At 40.5% G+C, this 22126-nt stretch overlaps 1 protein-coding gene across 3 annotated transcripts in view; it reads left to right on the top strand.

The window, feature by feature from the left end:
• abcb8 (ATP-binding cassette, sub-family B (MDR/TAP), member 8) overlaps positions 1-22126 on the top strand; it is a 66981-nt gene that overhangs the window by 22427 nt on the left and 22428 nt on the right. For all 3 annotated transcript variants that reach the window (XM_063041085.1, XM_063041091.1, XM_063041100.1), the window contains 4 exons: positions 2776-2881; positions 9902-10063; positions 13718-13803; positions 14148-14245. In XM_063041085.1, the coding sequence (XP_062897155.1) occupies positions 2776-2881; positions 9902-10063; positions 13718-13803; positions 14148-14245 (452 nt within the window). The remainder of the gene's footprint in view (positions 1-2775; positions 2882-9901; positions 10064-13717; positions 13804-14147; positions 14246-22126) is intronic.

Below are 22126 nucleotides of genomic sequence, written 5' to 3'. Positions count from 1 at the left end.
TAACTTATTTTAATAGGATTTCAAGTTCAGTTTATTGTCATTCAACCATACACATGTATACTGCCAAATGAAACAATGTTCCTCCAGACCAAGGTGAACATCTCAGTACAGTGGATCCAGTTAATTGGGTCATTGGTGTTAATTGGGCAGCTGCTTATTTGTAACTACTCTTAAAGACCAAAACCAAATTGAGAACATTGGCAGGATTCCCTTTGTGTATTTGGGACACTGTGTCGCTTAATTGGGGCAGATAGATTATTGCTGAACAGGTCCTAACTAGAGTTAGTCACGTGGACTTGTGTGGTTGTCCGATACGCGGTGCTTAGAATGAACAGTTTTAAAATAGCATCAGTTGCATGCGTTTGTGTTCAAAAAGCAGTGATTTTGGTCACTGACAGTTAGCAAGAAAAAACAGTAAGACAATTCCGAACTGTTTTGCTCACGTGGTTTCAAGCATTCAGGCTTGGAGATGCCAGAAACAGCCAGAGTTAAAAATTAAGCAATTTCACTACTTCAACAAGTTTGAATTGACCTTATTTCTTACATCCTTCACAAACATGAGGAATAAAAATCTTTACGTTATGTCTCCGTCTAAATGTGCTATCCTTTACTCCCATGCAATCTTAGTAATTTATAATAATTTATAATAGATAGAACAGTCAATGTTACATAGAAATACACTCAGATCAGCATGAGTTAATCAGTCTAATGGCCTGGTGGAAGAAGCTGTCCCGGAGCCTGTTGGGCCTGGCTTTAATGCTATGGTACTGTTTCCTGAATGGTAGCAGCTGGAGTAGATTGTGGTTGGGGTGACTTGGGTCCCCAATGATCATTCGGGCCCTTTTTTCACACCTGTTTTGTAAATGTCCTGGATTGTGGGAAGTTCATAACTACAGATGCGCTGGGCTGTCTGCACCATTTTCTGCAGAGTCTTGCGACTGAGGGAAGTACAGTTTCCGTACCAGGCAGTGATGCAGTCAGTCAGAATGCTCTCAATTGTGCCCCTGTAATAAGTTCTTAGGATTTGAGGGCCCATACCGAACTTCCTCAATATCTGAGGTGAAAGAGGCACTGTAGTACCTTTTTCACCACACAGCTGGTGTTACAGACCACGTGAGGTCCTTGGTGATGTTTATGCTGAGGAACGTAAAGCTGTTTACCCTCTCAACCCCAGATCCATTGATGTCAATAGGGGTTAGCCTGTCTCCATTCCTCCTGTAACCCACAACCAGCTTCTTTGTTTTTGCGACATTGAGGCAGAGGTTGTTTTCTTGACACCATTGTATCTGAGAGATGACACAGTTAGGAACCATGAAGAATTTGAATGTGTTGACAATCATCTTGAATGTTATGATAAAAATGAAGATTTGGAAGATGCAATCATCGAAAGCATTGTATGAAGATAGTCCGTTATCTGCACTAGGTGTTGGCACTGTTTTTATTCATTGTGTATACTGGATGATTTCCTCTGTCAATAACTATTAGGAACTAATATATAGTTTTCTAGTATTGTAGTAGTATTGATAGTGTTCTAATTTGTTCTGTATTTCATTTAAATACATAAATTGTTACTCAGTTTGTCTTTTTTATACATTTTAATTATTTCCATGAAACTTCGGATAATTGGGGTAGCCGCTTAATTGGGCCCAAAATTACTGGTCCCAATGTATCCTAATTAACCAGAATCCACTGTACTTATAACTCAAACAGTAAAGTAATATTACCACCAGTAAATTAATAAATAATAAGGTGCATTTATGACACATTTTAAAGTAAACAGTATAAAACTACTGCCGCTTCATGATTCTTGAGTGGTGGCAGGGAGTTCAGTAGTCTTATACGGCCTGGGGGAAGAAGCTGTTTGCCACCTTAACAGTTTTTGCTAGAATGCTATGATACCTCCTTTCTGATGGTAGGGGGTCAAAGATATTGTAGGACGGATTGGAGCACCATTGACGATGCTAAGGGTTCTGTGTGCGCAGCACTCCTGATAAATATCTCTGGGTGAAAAAGAGACCCCAATGTCCTCTTAGCAGTCCTTGCTATCCTTTGTAGGAACTTGTGGTCAGATGCTTGCATTTCCCATACCAGACAGTGATGCAGCCGGTAAGGACACAGTTGATGTTGCTCCTGTTAAAATTGGTTAGAATGGGGAGGGGAGCCTCAATCTCCTCAGGAAGTAGAGCCGCTGCTGTGCTTTCTTGACCAAAGAGGTGGTGTTGAGGAACCAGATGAGATCACTATCTCCTCACTTTATTGGAAACCATCTTTTTTTGATTTCCATCTGTAATTATTTGTTCCCTTGCTATTAATGTCCTCCAGCAGTTGATTCTTTCTGTGTTCTCTTTTCCTGTTTGCACAGTTAGCTGCTTGCAGATCCCACTTCAGCACCCCATTTTGCTAGTTTAAAGTGTTTACCAATTCCTTATTTACCCTTCCTACCGGTTCCCATCCCAGTTCAGGTGGTGCCACTGCTGTTGATGCAGCTCCTTCTTACCCCAGCACTGGAATTAGTTTCATCTGAAAAGTAAAGCTCACTGGCCTGAAACATTAACTCTGACTGAACAGCTGAATAATTGCAAGATTTTCTAATTTTATGTTATAACAGGGATGATAAGCGTTGCTTTGTTTAGGGAGGTATTTGTGAGAATCCGCATAAATCATTGCTTCACACTTCTAATTCAATGGTGGTATGAGTATCTAAACTTTAATGAAAAGGTATATTTGAATATTCCATCCATCTGAGCTTTGTTTCTTTCTCTAATTTGGTGTCAGGCAGGATGTGGCCTTTTATGATGCTACCCGGACAGGACATCTGGTGAGTCGCCTAACCAGTGATATCCAGGAGTTCAAATCCTCCTTCAAATTGGTGATTTCTCAGGTGAGCTAATCGGGATTTGGGCTGGGATATATCAACACTGTCAATCACAAAGATCTGAGTGTGCTTCCATTCTTCACCCATACTGAGTACATGTGTGTAAGGCTGAATCTTACCTTGGACTTAAGGCTGAACCCCAGTCTGCAGAATATACTCTTAACTGAGGCAGGTGTTCCAATTCAGTAACAAGCTAGTACTACACTGTCACAAGGGCAACGTCAAAGGAATGCTGACTGCCAGAGAGACAATTTTTGAGGGAAAACTTTAGCCCGAGTGATAGGACTGAAGGAATACAGGCCACCACAGGAGGGGCATTAGTAAAAGAATACAGTAGGGTTGGAGGGGATGGGATGAGATGTGAAACTTGGGTTCCTCTTGCCTTCTTGGATAGATGTAAAAGACCCCAAGATAATATGTTACAAACCTTAAAAAAGGAAATGATGAAGTTGTGAAGGAAGAGTTTGCCGTGGTTGGTTGGGAAAATACATTTTTAAAAAAGTTGCATGGTGTCTAGCATTTAAGTAAATAAATTGGTAATTTTGCTATTATTGACACATGTACTGTGGTACAGTGAAGAAACTTTGCTTTGCACGCCATGTATACAGATCATTTCATCACGTTGGTACATTGAGGTAGTACATGGGAGAGCAATAGCAGAATGTAGAATAAAGTGTTACAGTTACAGAAAAAGTGCAGTGCAGGCAGACAGTAAGGTGCAAGGCACAGCAAGGCATATTGTGAGATCAAGAGTCTCTTATCATACTAGAGGAGGGTTCAATAATCTTTAAATGGCGGTATAGAAGCTGTCCTTGAGCTTGGTGGCATGCTTTCAGGCTTTTGTATCTTCTGCCCATGGAGGAAGGGAGAAGAGAGAATATCAGCAAAATGCAAAGAAAATGGAGACAAAAAAAACAGAAGGAATGTTAACCCTTTTGATGCCTTATCATTCATAAAGGTAATTTGTACATAACTTGACAAGTTTCACAACTTCTTGTTGCAGTACATTGGAGAATTGGACCAGGCATTTATTTTCTATCATGGTTCACCCTAACACAGGTATCTTCTTCCCAGGGTAATTATCATGTTATTGTCACAAACATGTAGCATGTTTCTCAATAACCATCAAATATTGAACCAAGAACCAAAGAAGTCAGGATCTCTGCATGATTTGAAGGGTAACCACTGGGCACTGATTTTATGCTTGTAGGTTCAGCATGTCAGCAAAAACTTTGACAAACCTCTATAGATGCACAATAGGGTGTTTCCTAACGAGTTGCATCAGGGTCTGATATGGAAACACCAATACCCAGAAAAGGAAAAGGCTACAAAAAGTGGTGGATACAGCCCAGGCGATTTCAGGCAAAGCCCTCCCCGCCACTGAGTGCATTCACATGGAATACTGCCACAGAAAAGCAGCGTCCATCATCAAAGACACCCACTATCCAGATCATGGCTTCTTGTCACATCGACCAAGAGGTACAGAAACTTTAGGTCCCAAACCATCAGCCATTACCCTACCATTACCCTACAGCCATCAGGCTCCTGAACCGGTTTAGATAATTTTAATTACCACAATTCTAGAATTATTTTAGATTAGATTTCGATTAGATTATGAGGACACGTAGTCCTCTTTTATTGTCATTTAGTAATGCATGCATTAAGAAATGATGCAATGTTCCTCCAGAATGATATCACAGAAACACAAGACAAACCAAGACTAAAAAAAATTAAAAAACAGAAACCACATAATTATAACATATAGTTACAACAGTGCAAAGCAATACCATAATTTGATAAAGAACAGACCATGGGCACAGTAAAAAAAAGTCTCAAGGTCTCTTGAAAGTCCCATCATCTCACGCAGATGGTAGAAGGGAGAAACTCTCCCTGCCATGAACCTCCAGCGCTGCAAACTTGCCGATGCAGCACCCCGGAAGCACCTGACCACAGACGACTCTTGAGTCCATCCGAAAACTTCGAGCCTTCGACCAGCCCTCGGACACCGAGCAATGAGCACCATCACTGCCAAGCTCTTTGATCCTGGCCCCAGCAACAGGCAATAGGCAAAGCCGAGGATTTGGGGCCTTCCCCTCCGGAGATTCTCGATCGCACAGTAGCAGTAGCAATAGCAGCGAAGCAGGCATTTCAGAAGTTTCACCAGATGTTCCTCCGTGCTTCTCATATCTGTCTCCATCAAATCAGGATTGTGCACAGCCCCTACTTACAAATACGATATCATTTTGGAACGGCCGCGCGCCCTGCGTCACGCCGCCATCTTTGATCTACAAACTCACTTTCAAGGACTCTTAACAACTCATTTTTCTCAGCATTATGTTTTATTTGAACAGTTTCATCTTCTTTTGCACATCGATTGTCAATCTTCAACAGTTTATATCTAGTTTTTTGTAAATTATGTTGTATTTCTTTTATTCCTCTATATGCCTACAAGAAAATTAATCTCAAGGTAGTATATAGCAAAATATTTGATCATAAATTTACCTCAACTTTGAACATCAGGCTCATAGACGGGCAGTACTGACAAGTATGCAACAGCATTGCACAATGTAAGGGGTCCCAGTGCCAGCTGCCTGAATGCAGCATGTGGTGTGATCAGACCAATCCGTTGTGAAGGTGACTGCTCAGATATCATTTCATCCTCCCCACCCACTCCCTTTATATTTTCCTCCCTTTCCATTTCCCCTCATTTCTTGGCAGCTTTCCCAGTGAACAGCTTGCAAATGACTCAGCAGGTGGAAGCTCAGCAAGCAGCTGTTGTGTGAAAAAGAGCAGGGAGTGCTCTACCCTTTCTACATGGGAGAAAACCATTAGAACAAGAACTCCCAATTCCGCATAATTTTTAGTGACATGTTGTGACTTTGGTGGGTCCTGGGTATGACTCTGAACTGCAATGGATGATGAGGCTCTGATTGGGGACTTTCAGAGCTTTGGGGAAAGTGGAATTACCCCTTAGTCATTCATTGCTCCCAGGGCCGCTCTGACCCGGAACGGTAGCACCTGCAAGGGTTCCTGCTCAGGATACGAGCGAAGGCCAACGACAGATCCGGCAGGTTCAGTAACTGAACTTATGACGGAGAAGGCGGATGAACTAGGACCTCAAATGACAATGGCTATAGTACAGGCAATGAACATTTGGGAAGAGAAATGGCGATTTCTTTAGTTCGCCCAACAGAAGGCAATAGCAAACCACCGTTGCTAGATACTAGGTTTCCTAGAATCTATTTGCTAAGAAAACCATGGTCAAACTCACAAAATGTATCACACAACAACAGCGTCAAGAGGATCTTCAAGACAATTCTGAAGATGCTTTGCTCGATAGGGTTGATTCTGGGCAACAGTGATTCCTAAAAAAGAAAAAAGTACAAAGAATAAATGGATGACAGATGAAATCAAAAATCTAATGGAAGAAAGGAAATGAAAGAAAGCAAATCCTACAGAATATAAGTCCTTAGATAAAAAAGTTAAAAGCTTATGTCAAAAAGCCAAAGAAGAATGATTAAACCAGGAATGTGAGCGATTAGAAAGAATCTCTATTACTGATCCAAAAAGGTTACATCAACAAATCAAGAATATCACTGGTAAAAAGCTCCTCTGTTCTTCAGGTGGATGTTTGAAAGCAAAGGATGGTACCATTATCATGGAAAAAGATGAGATTATGAACAGATGGACTGAGTATATTCAGGAATTGTTTGAAGACGATTGAGGCGAAAAACCAGAAATTAAGAAGAACATTGAAGGTCCAAGTATTTTAAATGAAGTTCGTAACGCAATAAATAAGATGAAGAAAGGAAAGACAGCAGGTCCTGATGAATTAGTAATAGAACAAATTATTGCCCTTGAAGATTATGGAATTGAAAAATTTGCTGATTTAATCAATGACATTTATGAGACTGGAATAATACCAGGAGAGATGAAAAAATCAGTATTTATCACTCTTCCTAAGAAACCTGGAGCAATAGAATGTGAATTACATAGGATCATAAGTTTAATGAGTCATATCACCAAGATGCTTATAAGAATTTTGATGACGAGCTAAAAGTAAAAAACAAGCTGAAATAGGTAAAGAACAATGTGGTTTTATGAAAGACAAAGGTACACGAAACGCGATATTGATGTTAAGGATACCATCAGAATGAGATATTCAAGTGCAAAAAGATTTGTTTGTTTTATCATCTACACAAAAGCACTTGATAAAGTGAAGCACAATAAGTTATTTGAAACATTACAGGACACTCTCAATCTAGTTTCGAAAGACCTCCGCCTAATCAGAAATCTGTACTGGGGACAAACTGCCGCTGTAAGAATAGATGGAGATGTGAGTCAGTTTACGGAAATCAAGAGAGGCGTGAGACTAGGGTGCGTTTTCTCCCCTGATTTGTTTAATGTGTACAGTGAAACAATATTACAAAAAATAAGAGACATCTTGGCGGTGAAAACATCAATAATTTCAGATATGCGGATGGCACTGTGTTAGTTGCAAGTACGGAGGAAGAACTACAAAACTTAATTGATATAGTTGTTGAAGAAAGTGCAAAAATGGGTCTATCTATCGATTGCAAGATGACAAAATGTATGGTGATATCCAAAAAGAAGGAGAATCCTGTCTGCAGTCTGAGAATAAACAGGGAAAACATAAAACAAGTACAGAACTTTTGCTACTTAGGAAGCTGGGTGACATCAGATGGCAGGTGCGACATGGACATCAAAAGAAGAATAGGGATGGCAAAAGACACCTTTACGAGAATGAAGAGTATACTGACCAACACTAAACTAGGCATGACAACCTGCCTCAGAGCACTGAAATGTTATATTTATCCAGTTATGTTATATAGCTCAGAATGTTGGACAATATCTAGTAACGTGAGGAAACAAATTGTGGTTTTTGAGGAGGATGCAAAGAATATCATGGACGAAGCGAATACTTATCGAGGATGTCATGAACAGAGCAAACGCAAAAAAGAGAAATAATGTATGAAGTCATGAAAAGGCAACATGACTTCATTGGACATGTGATTAGGAAAGATTAGTAATTATGGGAAAGATTGAAGGGAAGAAAACAAGAGGAAAGCAAAGACAAATGATGATGGAGACAGCAGCCAGAGAACTGACTTTGTGTGTCTTTTTTATAGGGCAAGGCACCTTGACAACCCACAATTCCAATCTCATCTCATTGATTGGAACACGTGACTCCAAATAGCTTTTGTAGAAGGCATTACCTTGGAGGTTCACATAATTTTTCCATCAAATACATGAAATATTGGATAATTTTTGTTAATAAATAAATGAACAAGTAAAATGTTTTTGTAATATTTATTTAATTTGGTTCTCTATTTAATTTTAGGACTTGCGTGAAGGTCATGTTTATGGAGAAATAGAGAAAATACTACAGGGTGTACAAACTTTCGAGCACCACTGTGCTACCTTTAGATTCATTTTCTTGCATTCATTTTCAGGAAAAAATGCAATATAATTTTACAAAATCTATATGTCAACAAAGACTGACAAACACTCAATGTACAAAAGAAGACAACGTGTGTAAATGAAATAATACTGAGAACATGAGTTGTAAAGGATTTTTGAAAGTTAGTTTGTAGGTTGTAGAATCAGTAATTTAACTCATTCAGTGGTGAATGAAGTTATCCATGCCAGTTCAGGGGCCTGATGATTGCAGGGTAATAACTGTTTCTGAACTTGGTAGTGTGGGACCTAAGGTTACTGTATAGTCTGATAGTAGTTAGGCTAAGTGGGCACGGCCTTGATGGTAGATGCTACTTTCTTGTGGCAGTGTTCCAGGTCAATGTACTCAGGGTTTTGGCTGTAATGGACTGGACTGCATCCGTCATTTTCTGTATCCTTTACCGTTCTCTGCTCCACTTACATGTCAATTTCTTTGTCCTCTTCAGTGCCTCACTGAAATCCAACTAAACTAGTTCTGAAATGCACTCATTGTCATCATCCTGTAACCATAATTCAGTTTCTCTCTCTCTCTCTCCACAAATGCTGGCTGTTCTACTGGACTCTTCTGACATTCTCTTTTATTTCAGATTTCCAGCTACTATATTGTTTTGTATTTCACATTTGGCAATATATTTTTCCCTCTCTTCATTTGTTTGCATGAACATACAGGGATTGGAGGTTTATGGACTGTGTGCAGGCAGATGGGATTCATTTAGGTTGGCGGAATGGTCTGCACAGACATTGTGGGCTGAAGGGCCTGTTCTTGTGCAATACTGATCTATGTTCTTATACATCTGCTCCCAACAAATCAGCTACAGTTGACAAGAACCCTTTCAGCCATCACCTCCACCATCTGTACCATTCAGTCTCCCAAAGACCTGACCACATTTTTGTTTTCTCTGCAACTTAAAGCATCTTATATTTCTAGTTTTTTCCAAGTCTGAGGAAATGTCATTGAACTGACATCTTAATTCTTTTCTCTCTCCCTCCACAGGTGCTACCTTATTTGATGAGTATTTCTGGTATTTTATCTTTTATTATGTTATATTTGGGGCACAACTGATGCCCCAAATTAAATTAGCTTGGACCAAGGATGGATCAGTGTTACTTAGACAACTGCAAGGATAGATTCTGCCAATTTATTTTCCTGAATGGCGTGTTTCTCTTGGCTATAAGCTTTACTCTGAAATTAATCCTTCTTTTTGCATTTGGTAGCACTCCAATGCCTCCAGTTACTAATCAATCCAAGCTGTCCTTCCCCCGGGAGCTATAGTTTGCATCCAACCTAAAGCGGGTTTATTAGACTGGTATAATATATCATTTAAGAAGCACTTAGATAAGTACATGAAGAGGCAGGGCTTAGAGGGATATGAGCCAAAGGCAGGAAATTGGGATCAGCTGAGTGGGCATTGTGGTCAGCATGAACTGGTTAGGAGGAAGGGGCTGTATCTCTGCTGCATTGCTCTATGACTCTGTGACACTGTACCCTAAGCATATGGCATAGTCCAATCCATAACTGTTCTGCTGTTTGTCTGTTCTGATCTCCAGGGTCTGAAGAGTATTGCACAAACAATTGGCTGCCTGGTATCTCTGTACTTCGTTTCACCAACACTGACTGAACTCATGTGTGTGGTGATGCCAGTCCTGGTTGGAACTGGTGCATACATGGGCTCCTACCTTCGGAAACTCTCCCGTAAAGCTCAGGAGCAGGTATGGCTGGAAGTGGTTGTGTGAGTGCTAGTAGAATATTGAACCAAACTTTAGGAGGACCTGGCTGAGGTGAGTCCAGGGGTGCAATGAAGGACTAAGTGAATGAGTCAGCTCAACTCTCACAATGCGCTGGAGGAACTCAGCAGGTCAGGCAGCATCCGTGGAAAAGATTGGTCGACGATTTGGGCTGGAACCCTTCGTCAGGACGAAGGGTTCTGGCCCGAAACGTCGACCGATCTTTTCCACGGATGCTGCCCGACCTGCTGAGTTCCTCCAGCGATTTATGAGTGTTGCTTTGGCCCTAGCATCTGCAGATTATTTTGTGTGAATGAGTCAGCTGATAGGTACAGGTGAGTGGATGTAATTAATTAGGGCTGTGTCAGTATTTGGTTTGGTTTATTATTGTCATATGTACTAAGATATAATGAAAACCTTGTCATGCATACTGTTAAACAGATCAAATCATTACACGCAAACAACAGGAATTCTGCAGATGCTGGAAATTCAAGCAACATACATCAAAGTTGCTGGTGAACGCAGCAGGCCAGGCAGCATCTATAGGAAGAGGCGCAGTCGACGTTTCAGGCCGAGACCCTTCGTCAGGACTAACAACGCCTCTTCCTATAGATGCTGCCTGGCCTGCTGCGTTCACCAGCAACTTTGATGTATGTTGCTCAAATCATTACACGGTGCATTGAGCTGGAAAAAGGTAAAACAATAACAATGGTGGTAGAGGCAGATAGATTAGGAGTACGTGGATGAAAGAAAAATGGAGAGCTATGTGGGAGGGAAGAGTTAGATTGATCTTAGAGTAGGTTAAGGGTTGGTTTAATATCATGGGCCGAAAGGCTTGTAAAGTGCTATTCTATTCTATGATCTATGCAGAATAGAGTATAAAGGATATTGAAAAAGTGCAGTGCAGGTAAATGATCAAATTCAAGATCAAAATGAGGTAAATTGTGAGGCCAAAAGTCCATTTTACCATACAAGAGATTTGTTCAAGAGTGTGATAGTAGGGATAGAAACTGAACTTGAGTCTGATGGTACATGTTTTCAGGCTTTTGTATCTTCTGCCTGATTGGACAGGAGAATATGTGGGCATATTCTGTAAATCCAATAACCATAATAGAATCAATGGAAGACCTCACTCAACAGGGCGGTCAACCAGTGTACAAAAAAAAAGAAATAATAATAACCTAAATAAGCAATAGATATAGAGACCAGGAGATGAAGACTCCTTGAAAGTGAGTCCATAGGTTATGGGAAAAGTTCAGTGATAGGGCAAGTGAAGTTGAGTTCAAGAGATTCATGGTTGAGGAGTAATAACTGTTACTGAACTTGGTGGTGTGAGTCCTGAGGCTCCTGTACAACCTTCTTCATGACAGCAGTGAGAAGAGTGCACGATCTGGCTGGTGTGGGTCTCTGATGATGGAACGAGGCAGCAAGAAGTATAGACAGAGTCCACAGAGGAGAAACTGGTTCCTGTGATGTGCTGATCTGTTTCCACAACTCTCTGCAGTTTCTTGCAGTCACATGCAGAGCAGTTGTCATACCAAGTCGCCATACCAAGATTTAAAGGTCAGATGTGCTTACACATTGTTAGCACTGGGCCAACTGAATTGTACAGAAAATATTTTGGCCCAGTGAATTGCTGGACCACCAATATACTGTAATGGGAGTGTCTCGAAGGAGATTAGTGTTCAGCAGAACATATGGGAATTAGTTAAAAGAGGATAAAGGGATGAAATGCTCAAGGTAATTAAATATTGAAATAGCAGTTGGAAACAAAGTCAACATTGAGCCCTCAGGGTCTCAGTGGTTGCCACACTTCTTTCTGAGTCAGCAGCCTAGGGAGTTGACATCTGTTCCAGATTCCAAGAATGGCACTCATAATTCAGCCTAACTTCACCACTGTGGTAAAGCTGGAGGCTTTTATTTTCAGAGGGCTGGTACTGGTGGAAGAGTACCCTGTCAGGGGCAATACAGGAGGAGATGAGGACAGGAGAGCAGCATTGGGGTGGTATGGCACAGTTTGAGCAGAACCAGGTAGTAGAGCACAGGCAGAGCAACATCAGGGGAGAGTTGCCTTGTCAGGGGGCATTGCCTGGAGAGATACTCCCTACCAAAATGCAGGATCAAGGCAGGTATATCTTATCAAGTAGAATTGAAAGTGATGAAGTCGTGCACTGACAGAGGTCTCTGCATGACTTGTTATTCACTGGTAATGCTGATTTTCAGAACATATGGCAAATTAGATACAGACCTATTAGACTTGCTTCCAAAGTGCATATTGTAACATTATAGACACAACACAAAATTTCCTCCACACCGTCCTGTTGAGTATTCCCAGGGCAATTCGAGGAGTGCTGTTGTGACTGGAGGTCTGTGACTAGTGGTATTCCGCAGGCATCAGAGCAACCTCAATCCTGTAGTTTGTGAAATATATAAAAAACCCCGATGAAAGTATAGTTTTGCTAGTTAGTACATTTATAAACAATTTAATATTGTGGAGGTGTGGATAATGTGACAGGTTGTCAAAAGATTCGGTAGGATATAGATCAGATACAACAGCAAAGGAAGTGGCAAATGGAGTTTAATCTGTACAAGTGGGAGGAGATCCATTTTGGGAGGTCAAATGTTAGGGGAAAAGACCCTTCAGAAAATTGAAGTGCTGAGGGATCTTGGGTGAAAGCCCTTAGTGCCCTGAAAATGGCCGCACAAATGGACAGTGTGGGAATGAAGGCATATGGTATGCTTGCCTCCATCAATTAGGCCATTGAGTATAAAAGGTGTCAAGTCACGTTGCAGTTGTAGAAAGCTTTGGTTTGGCCACATTTGGAGTATTGTGTGCAGTTCTGATCATCACATTAAAGGAAGGACTTGGAAGCTTTAGAGAGGGTGCAAAAAAGGTTTGCCAGAATGTTGCTCGGATTAGAGAATATTTGCTGTAGGAAGAAGTTAGACAAACTTAGGTTGTTTACTCTGAAGGCTGTGGTGTGACCTGATAGAAGTATATAAAATTATGACATGCAAATATAAAGTTGTTTTTTCCCCCAGGGCAGTAATATCAAATTACTACAGAGAGCATAACTTTAAAGTGAGAGTGGAAAGTTTGAGGAGGATATGTGGGGCAATTTTTCTACCTGCACAATGGTAGGTATCTGGAACTCACTGCCGGGGGAAGTGGTGGGAGCAGATACAAAAGCAAAGTTAAAGAGGCATTTAGAAAGACATCCCAAGAATGATTAAATAATTTAGGAAATGCAGCACAGATTGGATAAATAGTGATGATTTCTCTACACTATTATTAGGAGTGTGACTCACCAAGTGCCCTGTACTGCAGCAGATCTGAATTTTCACATCACTTTTATGCTTTCCTGTACCTACTCTGTATTCATGCCATTTGAGTAGTTTCATGCTAATTAAGGTAATTAGGAGCCAGAGCTTAATGTTGCATTCATCGTGATTCAAGTTGTAAGGAAAAATTAAAACAAAATGTGCAAAACTATTATTTTTCCACCGACTGGAATGATTTGTACAAATTCATCCTTTGAAGTGCTTGAATGTCTTTTGGAATTTAATACCAAAAGTGCAGGAATTGAGTTTCTAACTTCACTAATTTAATCTAGAATCTCTTTCAATAAATCATTGCAGGTTGCCAAAGCAACATGTGTGGCAGATGAGGCACTAGGAAACGTACGGACAGTGAAGGCATTTGCGATGGAAGACCTGGAAACTGAGTAAGGAAAAACGGGAACCATCCCAGGGCTGATGTGTTTTCTATGCTAAGTTAATATTATTTGGGAATAATTCAATCACGTGCCTTGAAGTAATGGAGACAATGTATTGTCAAGAGATGGAAGGTGATAACAAGTCATGCAGGATTAGGGTAATACTACACAGGAAAGAATCTTTTACTTACATCCCCAGTGTGCTCTATATGTGTAGGAGCTGATTGTTGATCATGCCTTAAGTAATGCAAGTTAATAGAATCAGTGAGAGAATACAGACTGTGTATCATTGGATGTAATATATTGCTGGTGAGAATATCTTGACTAACTCCTGATGTGATTGTTTTTATAAGGCTTTACTCAAAAGAAGTGGATAAATCCAGGGATATCAACCAGTATCTAGGATTTGGAATTGGCATCTTCCAGGGATTATCTAACTTTACACTGAATTGTAAGTACTGTCATTTTATTCATGGGTAAATCCCATCCAGTAGGAACAGATTGACAGAAAACACTGTCTCAGGGAAATGCCGGAGTACCCTGTTGCAGGGACATATTAGCGAGAGGGAGGCAATTGGTGCTATTACTGTAACTGAAAGAGATAGGGAGATGCCAGAACTGGAAAGCCACAGTAGTACATTGAAAGAGATGGAAAGAACAACCAAGGAAAATATAAAGGTAAAAGTCAAATTTATTGTCATATACACAAGTGTACAGTATGTATGCACAGGTACAATGGAAAAACTTATTTGCAGCTGCATCACAGGCACGTAGCACCAAATAAACAGAATTCACAATAAAAACATATATATAAGTTATACACAAATTTTACAAGAAAAATACACAATAGGAGAAAATAATCCATTCCCTTCCCACCAATCTCCCTCTCTGCACTTATCCTTGTAAGCGGAACAAGTGCTACACATGCCCTTACACTTCCTCCCTCACCACCATCCAGACAGTCCTTCCAGGTGAGGCAACACTTCACCTGTGAGTCAGCTGGGGTGATATACTGTGTCTGGTGCTCCCAGTGCAGCCTTCTATATATTGGCGAGACCCGACGCAGGCTGGGAGACCGTTTTGCTGAACACCTATGCTCTGTCTGCCAGAGAAAGCAGGATCTCCCAGTGGCCACACATTTCAATTCCATGTCCCATTCCCATTCTGATATGTCTATCCATGGCCTCCTCTACTGTCAAGGTGAAGCTACACTCAGGTTGGAGGAACAACACCTTATATTCCGTCTGGGTAGCCTGCAACCTGATGGCATGAATGCTGACTTCCCTCACTTCCATTAATGCCCCTCCTCCCCTTCACACCCCATCCCTTATTTATTTATTTAATATATTTTTATATTTATTTTTCCCCTGTTTTTTCTCTCTCTCTTTCTCCCTCTGTCCCTCTCACTATAACTCCTTGCCTGCTCTCCACCCTCTGGGCTCCCCCTCCCCTTCTCTTTCTCCCCAGGCTTCCCGTCCCATGATCCTCTCCCTTCTCCAGCTCTTAGATCCACCCCTCCCCTCCTGTCTTCTCCTATCATTTCAGATCTCCCCCTTCCACTTTCAAATCTCTTACTATCTCTTCTTTCAGTTAGTCCTGACAAAGGGTCCCGGCCCGAAATGTCGACTGTACCTCTTCCTACATATGCTGCCTGGCCTGTTGCGTTCACCGGCATTTTTTGTGTGTGTTGCTTGGTAGTGTTGCTAAACTGTATTAATTTGGGTTGTTTGAAGGGACATAGCTGTGCTTTGCTCAGAATATTGCCAAGTATGTTAAAAGTTTTTTTCGGCATTAGAGGAAAAGATCAAATAAAATAAGCAGTGTAATGAAAATAATTGGACTTCGGCTAGGTAAAATCCCTGGTTTGAATATTAAAAGTCAAGTTGAGTTTATTGTCATGTGCACAAGTATGGTGAGGTTTCTTTGTACCTGGGAAGAAATAACAAGCTGCTATTGCACATGCACAGTAATTCATTTAAAACATGTTAATCATTGGAGGAATTGCAGAGTGAAATTCTTGTATTTAATAACTGGGATAGATAGACCAGGGATCCATAATCAGTTGTAGGAAATTTCTTAGAGTCTTTATTGTAACAAGAAATAGAATATCTAGAAACCAAAGCAGAAGACAGCACAATGGGGATGGATACCAAAATGCCATCTGTGACCAATGAATGAATTCTTGAAAGGAGGAATAGAACATCACCTCCAAAATCTCCATCAGCACAGGTACACCACAAAGCTGTGCACTTAGGCCCATGCTCTACTACTACTACTACTACGTCGACTCAGGCCTAGGGGGCTGGCGTCGGGCACGATGACGGACTCTCCACTTCTCCCTCTCCTTCATCAGTGTGTTCAGTTCATCTACATTAGCCACGCTGCTGTCTTCTAGGAGCGTGTTGCTCTACTCACTTTATACTTCAGACTGTGTGGCTCAACACAGCTCCAATGCCATATTTAAGTATGCTGATGACACCCTGTCATTGGCCAGATTGTAAGCAATGAGTACAATATAGGAGTGAGATTGAAAATCTGGCTGAGTGCTGCCACATCAACAACCCTTCACTCAATGTCAGCAAGTCCGAGGAGCTGATTATTAACTTCAGGAGGAGGAAACTAGATCCATGAGCCAGTCCTTATCAGGGAATCAGAGGTGCAGAGGTTCAGCAACTTAAAATTCCTCAATGTTATTATTTCAGAGGATCCGTCCTGGGTCCAGCATGTAAGTGCCAATACGAAGAAAGTATGGCAGTGCCTCTACTTGCTTAGAATTTTTCATAGATTTGGTATGATGTCTAAGACTTTAACAAAATTCAATAGATGTGTTGTAGAGGGTATATTGACTGGTTGCATCACAGCCTGCTATTGAAACATCAATGCCATCGAATGGAAAACCTTACAAAATATTTTGGATACAGCCCAGTCCATCACGGGTAAAGCCTTCCCCACCATTGAGCACATTTACATGGAGTGCTGTCGCAGGAAAGCAGCATCCATCATCAAGAACCCCCACCACCCAGATCATCCTCTCTTCTCATTGCTGCCATCAGAAAGAAGATACAGGAGTCTTAGGACTCACACCACCATGTTCTGGAGCAGTTATTACCCCTCCACCACTGTGCTCTTTAACCAGTGGGATAACCACTCAACTTCATTTGACCCATCACTGAACTGTTCCCACAACTTATGGACTTACTTTCAAGGGCTTGTCATCTCATGTTCTCAATATTTATTTCTTATTTGTTATTATTTTTTTTCCCTTTTTGTATTTAAACAGTTTGTATTCTGATCTGTTGGGTGCAGTCTTTCATTGATTCTATTATGATTCTTGGATTTACTGAGTATGCCTGCAAGAAAGTGAATCTCAGAATTGTATATGGTGATGTATATGTACTTGGAAAGTAAATTTACTTTAAACTTTGAATAATAGATTTAAATAACACACAAAAAGTGGGAGGAATTTTGCAGGTGAGGCAGCAACTGCAGAGGGAAGTTGACTGTCAACATTTCAGGTTGAGATCCTTAATCAGGCTGCATTTGGCCCATATCCTTCTAAACCTTTTCAAATCTTTCCAACTGTATTTTTAAAAAGTTGTTAATGTACCTTCCTCAATCACTTCCTCTGGAAGTTTATTCCACATTGATACCACCTTTTGCGTAAAAAAAAGTTGCTCTCAAATTCCTATTAAATCTCTTCCCTCTCACCTTAATACCTTACAGTTCTTGATTCCCCAGCCCTGGGAAAAAACCCAGAGTTTCTTCACTCTCTATATGCCCTTTATGTAAACCAAGCATTAGGTTTTATTTCTCAAGAGACAGAACTGACTAATGAAAATATACAAAAAGCTGGTTTGGCTACATGCGTAATATTGTTCCTAATTTCTACACCATGCTGTGGAGCCCCAAATAGAGGAGATTGATATGGCAGATGTAGTAAAATTACTTATAATTGTGAGGATGTCCAGTCGCACCAATAAATCCACTTGGGAATTCAACACAAACCAATTTATCCAGAGAGCGATAAAACATAGAGAAACATAGAAAATCTACAGCACAATACAGGCCCTTCGGCCCACAAAGATGTGCCGAACATGTCCTTACCTCAGAACTATCCAGGCTTACCCATAGCCCTCTACTTTTTCTAAGCACCATGTACCTATCCAGGAGTCTCTTAAAAGACTCTATTGTTTCCGCCTCCACCACCGCCGCCAGTAACCCATTCCACACACTCACCACTCTCTGCGTAAAAAAAAACTTATCCCTTACCTCTGTACTTCGGACCTTCTATTGAAGGAAGTGTTTATGGTTGTACAGCAGCACAGCAATTCATTTACTCTATTAGTCTAGCAAACCTATTGATCTGGAGAAACAATTCAAATCGTACTGTAGGATTTGTATCAAGATAGATGAGTTGATGCATAAATAGCAACATCATGGTTTAACGTTTATTACAGATGTGCGCTTGCAGGATGATCAGACTGGGCATTGTTCAGTATTCTAAAAGAATAGACAAAAAGGGAAGAGATGTGGGGTAGCTTTGACAGTTAAGTAATGCTGAGTATTAATGATAGATGCACTGGACAGTGATGTGGAATCCATTTGAGTGGAAGTAATGTCAGGGGAAGGAAGACTCAGATAGGAGTAGTTTATAGGCCTCAACATATTGCTTCTCAATAGGACAAAGCATAATTGGCCAAACATCAAGGCATATAAGAAGGGAACTACAATTATCATGGGTAATTTCAATTTCCATATTGATTTAACTAATCAAATTGGCAAGTGCACCATGAAAGAAGAATTTGAGGAATGCACTGAGTAGTTTCTCCTAGCAGATGTTACAGAACTATATAGAAACAAGCTATTTTATCAGAATCAGGTTATCATGACCTTTGTTGTTTTGTGGCAGCAGTGCAGTGCAAAGATATAGATTACACAATAAATAAGTAATGCAAGAAAAAGGAATAATGAGGTAGTGTCCATCACTTCATGACCATTCAGATTTCTGATGGTAGAAGGGAAGAAGCTATCCTTCAGCATTGAGTGTGGAGTCTTCAGGCTCCTGTACCACCTCACTGATGGTAGTTGTGAGAAGGGGGCATGTCCCAGATGGTGAGGATCCTTAATAGTGGATGCAGACTCTTGAAAATGTCTAATTTTGTACGTTCCGACACACGGTCCAAGGGCGAACACCCAGGGCCCATAACCTCCTCAAATCTAATAAGAGCAATTACAGAGGTATGAGTATAGTGTTGTCTGGTGTGATTGGGCAAATAAGCTCAGTGGATCAGCAGTGGCAGATATTTAAACAGCTAGTTAAAGCTCAGCAGAAATTTTTCCCAATTTAAAAGAGGGATTCCATGAGAAAGATGAATACCCATACTCAACAAAGCAGGAGAAGGAAAATATTAAATCAAAAGTTAAAACATACAAAGTAGTAAGTGATAGGGAAAACAACTGTGTATCTTATAAGAACCAGTAGGGACAGGTTATAAACTTAAGGAGGGAAAAATGGATGCAAAGTGTGGGACCCACGGAAAGTGAGACTGAGCAATTATTGCCAGGAAACAAGGAGATGACAGCTAAGTTAAATCAATACTTTTTACCAGCCTAAATCTTGTTGGAGAACACAGTAAGTATCCAAAAGATACTTGATAGTCTTAATTCAAACAAGTAAAGAGGAAGTTGCAGCAATCAACTTTACTATAGACAAGATAGCAAAATATTAGAAGAAATAATGACAGTTACAAGCAGACAAATCACCAGGTCCTGACAGCATGCTCCTGAGGATTATTAAGGAAGCAGCTACAGAGATGGTGGAGTTATTCATTGAAGTTTTACAAAACTTACTGAGTTGGGGAATTTTCTAGTGGAAAAGAAAACCACAAATGTGATTTCATTGTTTGAGATCAAGAAAGACAAAAAAGAAATAAGTATAGTTTTGTTAGCCTAACATCTGTTGTTGGCAGATGCTGGAGTTTATAATTAATGTAGAAATATCTGGTTACTTATTGAAGTTTAATGTATTAAAACAAAGATGACAATATTTTTATGGAATTACTTTTGATGAATTTTCTAGAATTTTTCAAGCATGTAGTGAGTAGAGTCAATAGGGGTGAACCTGTAAATTGGTAAATTGGTTTATTATTGTCACAAGTACCAAGGTATACTGAAAGTCTTTATTCTACATGCCATCTACATAGCTCATTTCATCACAACAGTGCATTGAGATAATACAGGGGAAAACAATAAAAGAATGCAGAATAAAATGTTACAGACACAGAGTAGGGGAATGCAAGTAGACAATAAGATGAAAGGCTGTAACTAGGTAGATTAACTAGGTTAAGAGTCCATCTATCTACTAGTTTTATAACATTGGGATAGAAGCTGTCCTTGACCCTGGTGGTATGTACTTTCAGGCTTCTGTATCTCCTGCCCAATGGGAAAGGGTGGCAGTAATGTGGTTTTTGATTATGTTGGCTGCTTAACAAAGGCAGCGAGAATATAAACAGAATCCATAAGACCATAAGAGCAGAATCAGGCCATTTGGCCCATTGAGTTTTCTCTGCTATTCAATCATTGCTGATTTATTTTTCTTGAGCTTTCTCTTAACTGTTGAAACCCTACTTGACCTACACAGCAATGACTTCCACAGATTCAATACCCTCTTGCTGAAGAAATTCCCCATTTTTGTTTGAAAGGGATGTCTATCCGATTTATGAAGGTCCATAAACCCATGAACTCTACCTCACTATTTTGCACAGCTTATTTGTTAATTCTTTATTAGAACTTATCGTATTTGCAATGTACTGCTACCACAAAACAACAAATTTCACAACACAAGTCACTGATAATAATCACTATCAGGATCAGAATCAGGTCTGAGGCTGTGCACTCTGATCCTAGACTCTCCCACTACTGGGAACATCTTCTCCATGTCCACCCTATGCAGGTCTTTCAATATTCAAGCTTCAGAGAGATTTCCCCGCACCCGTCCCCACCCCTGTCATCCTTCACCTAATACAGGTCCAGAGTTATCAGTTGCTCCTCATACATTAACCCTTTCATCTCTGAGATCTTAAACCTCCTTTGGACCCTCTCCAATGCCAGCATATTTTTCATTAGATAGGGGCCAAAGCTGCTTACAATACTCCAAATATGGTCTAAGCAATGCCTTATAAAGAAACAACATTACATGCTTGCTTTTATATTCTAGTCCTCATGAAATGAATGCTAGCATTGCATTTGCCTTCCATAGTACCGATTTAACCTGCAAGCTAACCTTTAGGGTGTCCTGCATTAGGACTCGTCCCTTTGCATCCACAGGTGCAGTGCTAGCCGGAACGCGTCCGGCACCTCTTTAAGAAAAAAGCCGAAATAAACAAGCGAATTAATTAGGTGCTGCCCAGGGTGATTTGAGTATCTCAGAAACTGCTGATCTCCTAGGATTTTTATGCACAACAGACTGGAATTTACAAAGAATTATGCCAAAAAACAAAAAAAAACAGCGAGTGGCTGTTCTGTGAGTGAAAACATCTTGTTAAATCCACTTGCTGAATGTTTTTTTGTTTTTGGCACCATTCTTTGTAAACTCCAGAGTCTGTCGTGCGTAAAAATCCCAAGAGATCAGCAGTTTCTGAGATACTCAAATCACCCTGGGCGGCACCTAATTAATTAGCTTGTTTATTTTGGCTTTTTTCTTAAAGAGGTGCCGGACACGCTCTGGCTAGCACTACACCCCTGTTTGCATCTCCAAATTCTGAATTTGCTCCTCTCTTTAGAAAATAGTCTACGCTATTCCTTCTACCAAAATGCATGACCATACACTTAGCTACACTGTATTTTCATCCGCCACTTCTTTACCCATTCTCGAAATCTGTCCTGGTCCTTCCGCAGACTCCATGCTTCCTCGACACTACCTCCCCTCCAATTATCTTGGTATCATCCACAAACTTGGGCACAAAGTAATGTGAAACTTCAACCAGAATTTGGTGGTGAAAGTGTTGTATTCACCTGGTGCCCTTGTCAGGAAAGGTGCTGTTGAAGAAGGCTTAGGTGGCTATGGATATTACGCACTATCCACAGTGAGCTGGTGGTGGAAGGAGTGGATGTTTTGGTGAGTGGGTACAGGATGGATCAAGTCTTCGGCAGGTTGCTATTGAACTTCTTGTTTGTGGATCCTTTGAATGTGACCTTCATTAATTCCAACTCCCCCAACAATTAAAGGCATTTTCATGTTCTTGGCTTTTGCTTACTTTACAACGATCTCCACGTTGCTGGTTCTCACAGAACTCTAGATCTGTGCCTTCAGGTACCCATCCCATAATCTTGG

This window comes from Mobula hypostoma, chromosome 1 (assembly GCF_963921235.1).
Source record: "Mobula hypostoma chromosome 1, sMobHyp1.1, whole genome shotgun sequence".
NCBI lineage: Eukaryota > Metazoa > Chordata > Chondrichthyes > Myliobatiformes > Myliobatidae > Mobula > Mobula hypostoma.
This window is presented reverse-complemented; position numbering and strand designations above follow the sequence as displayed.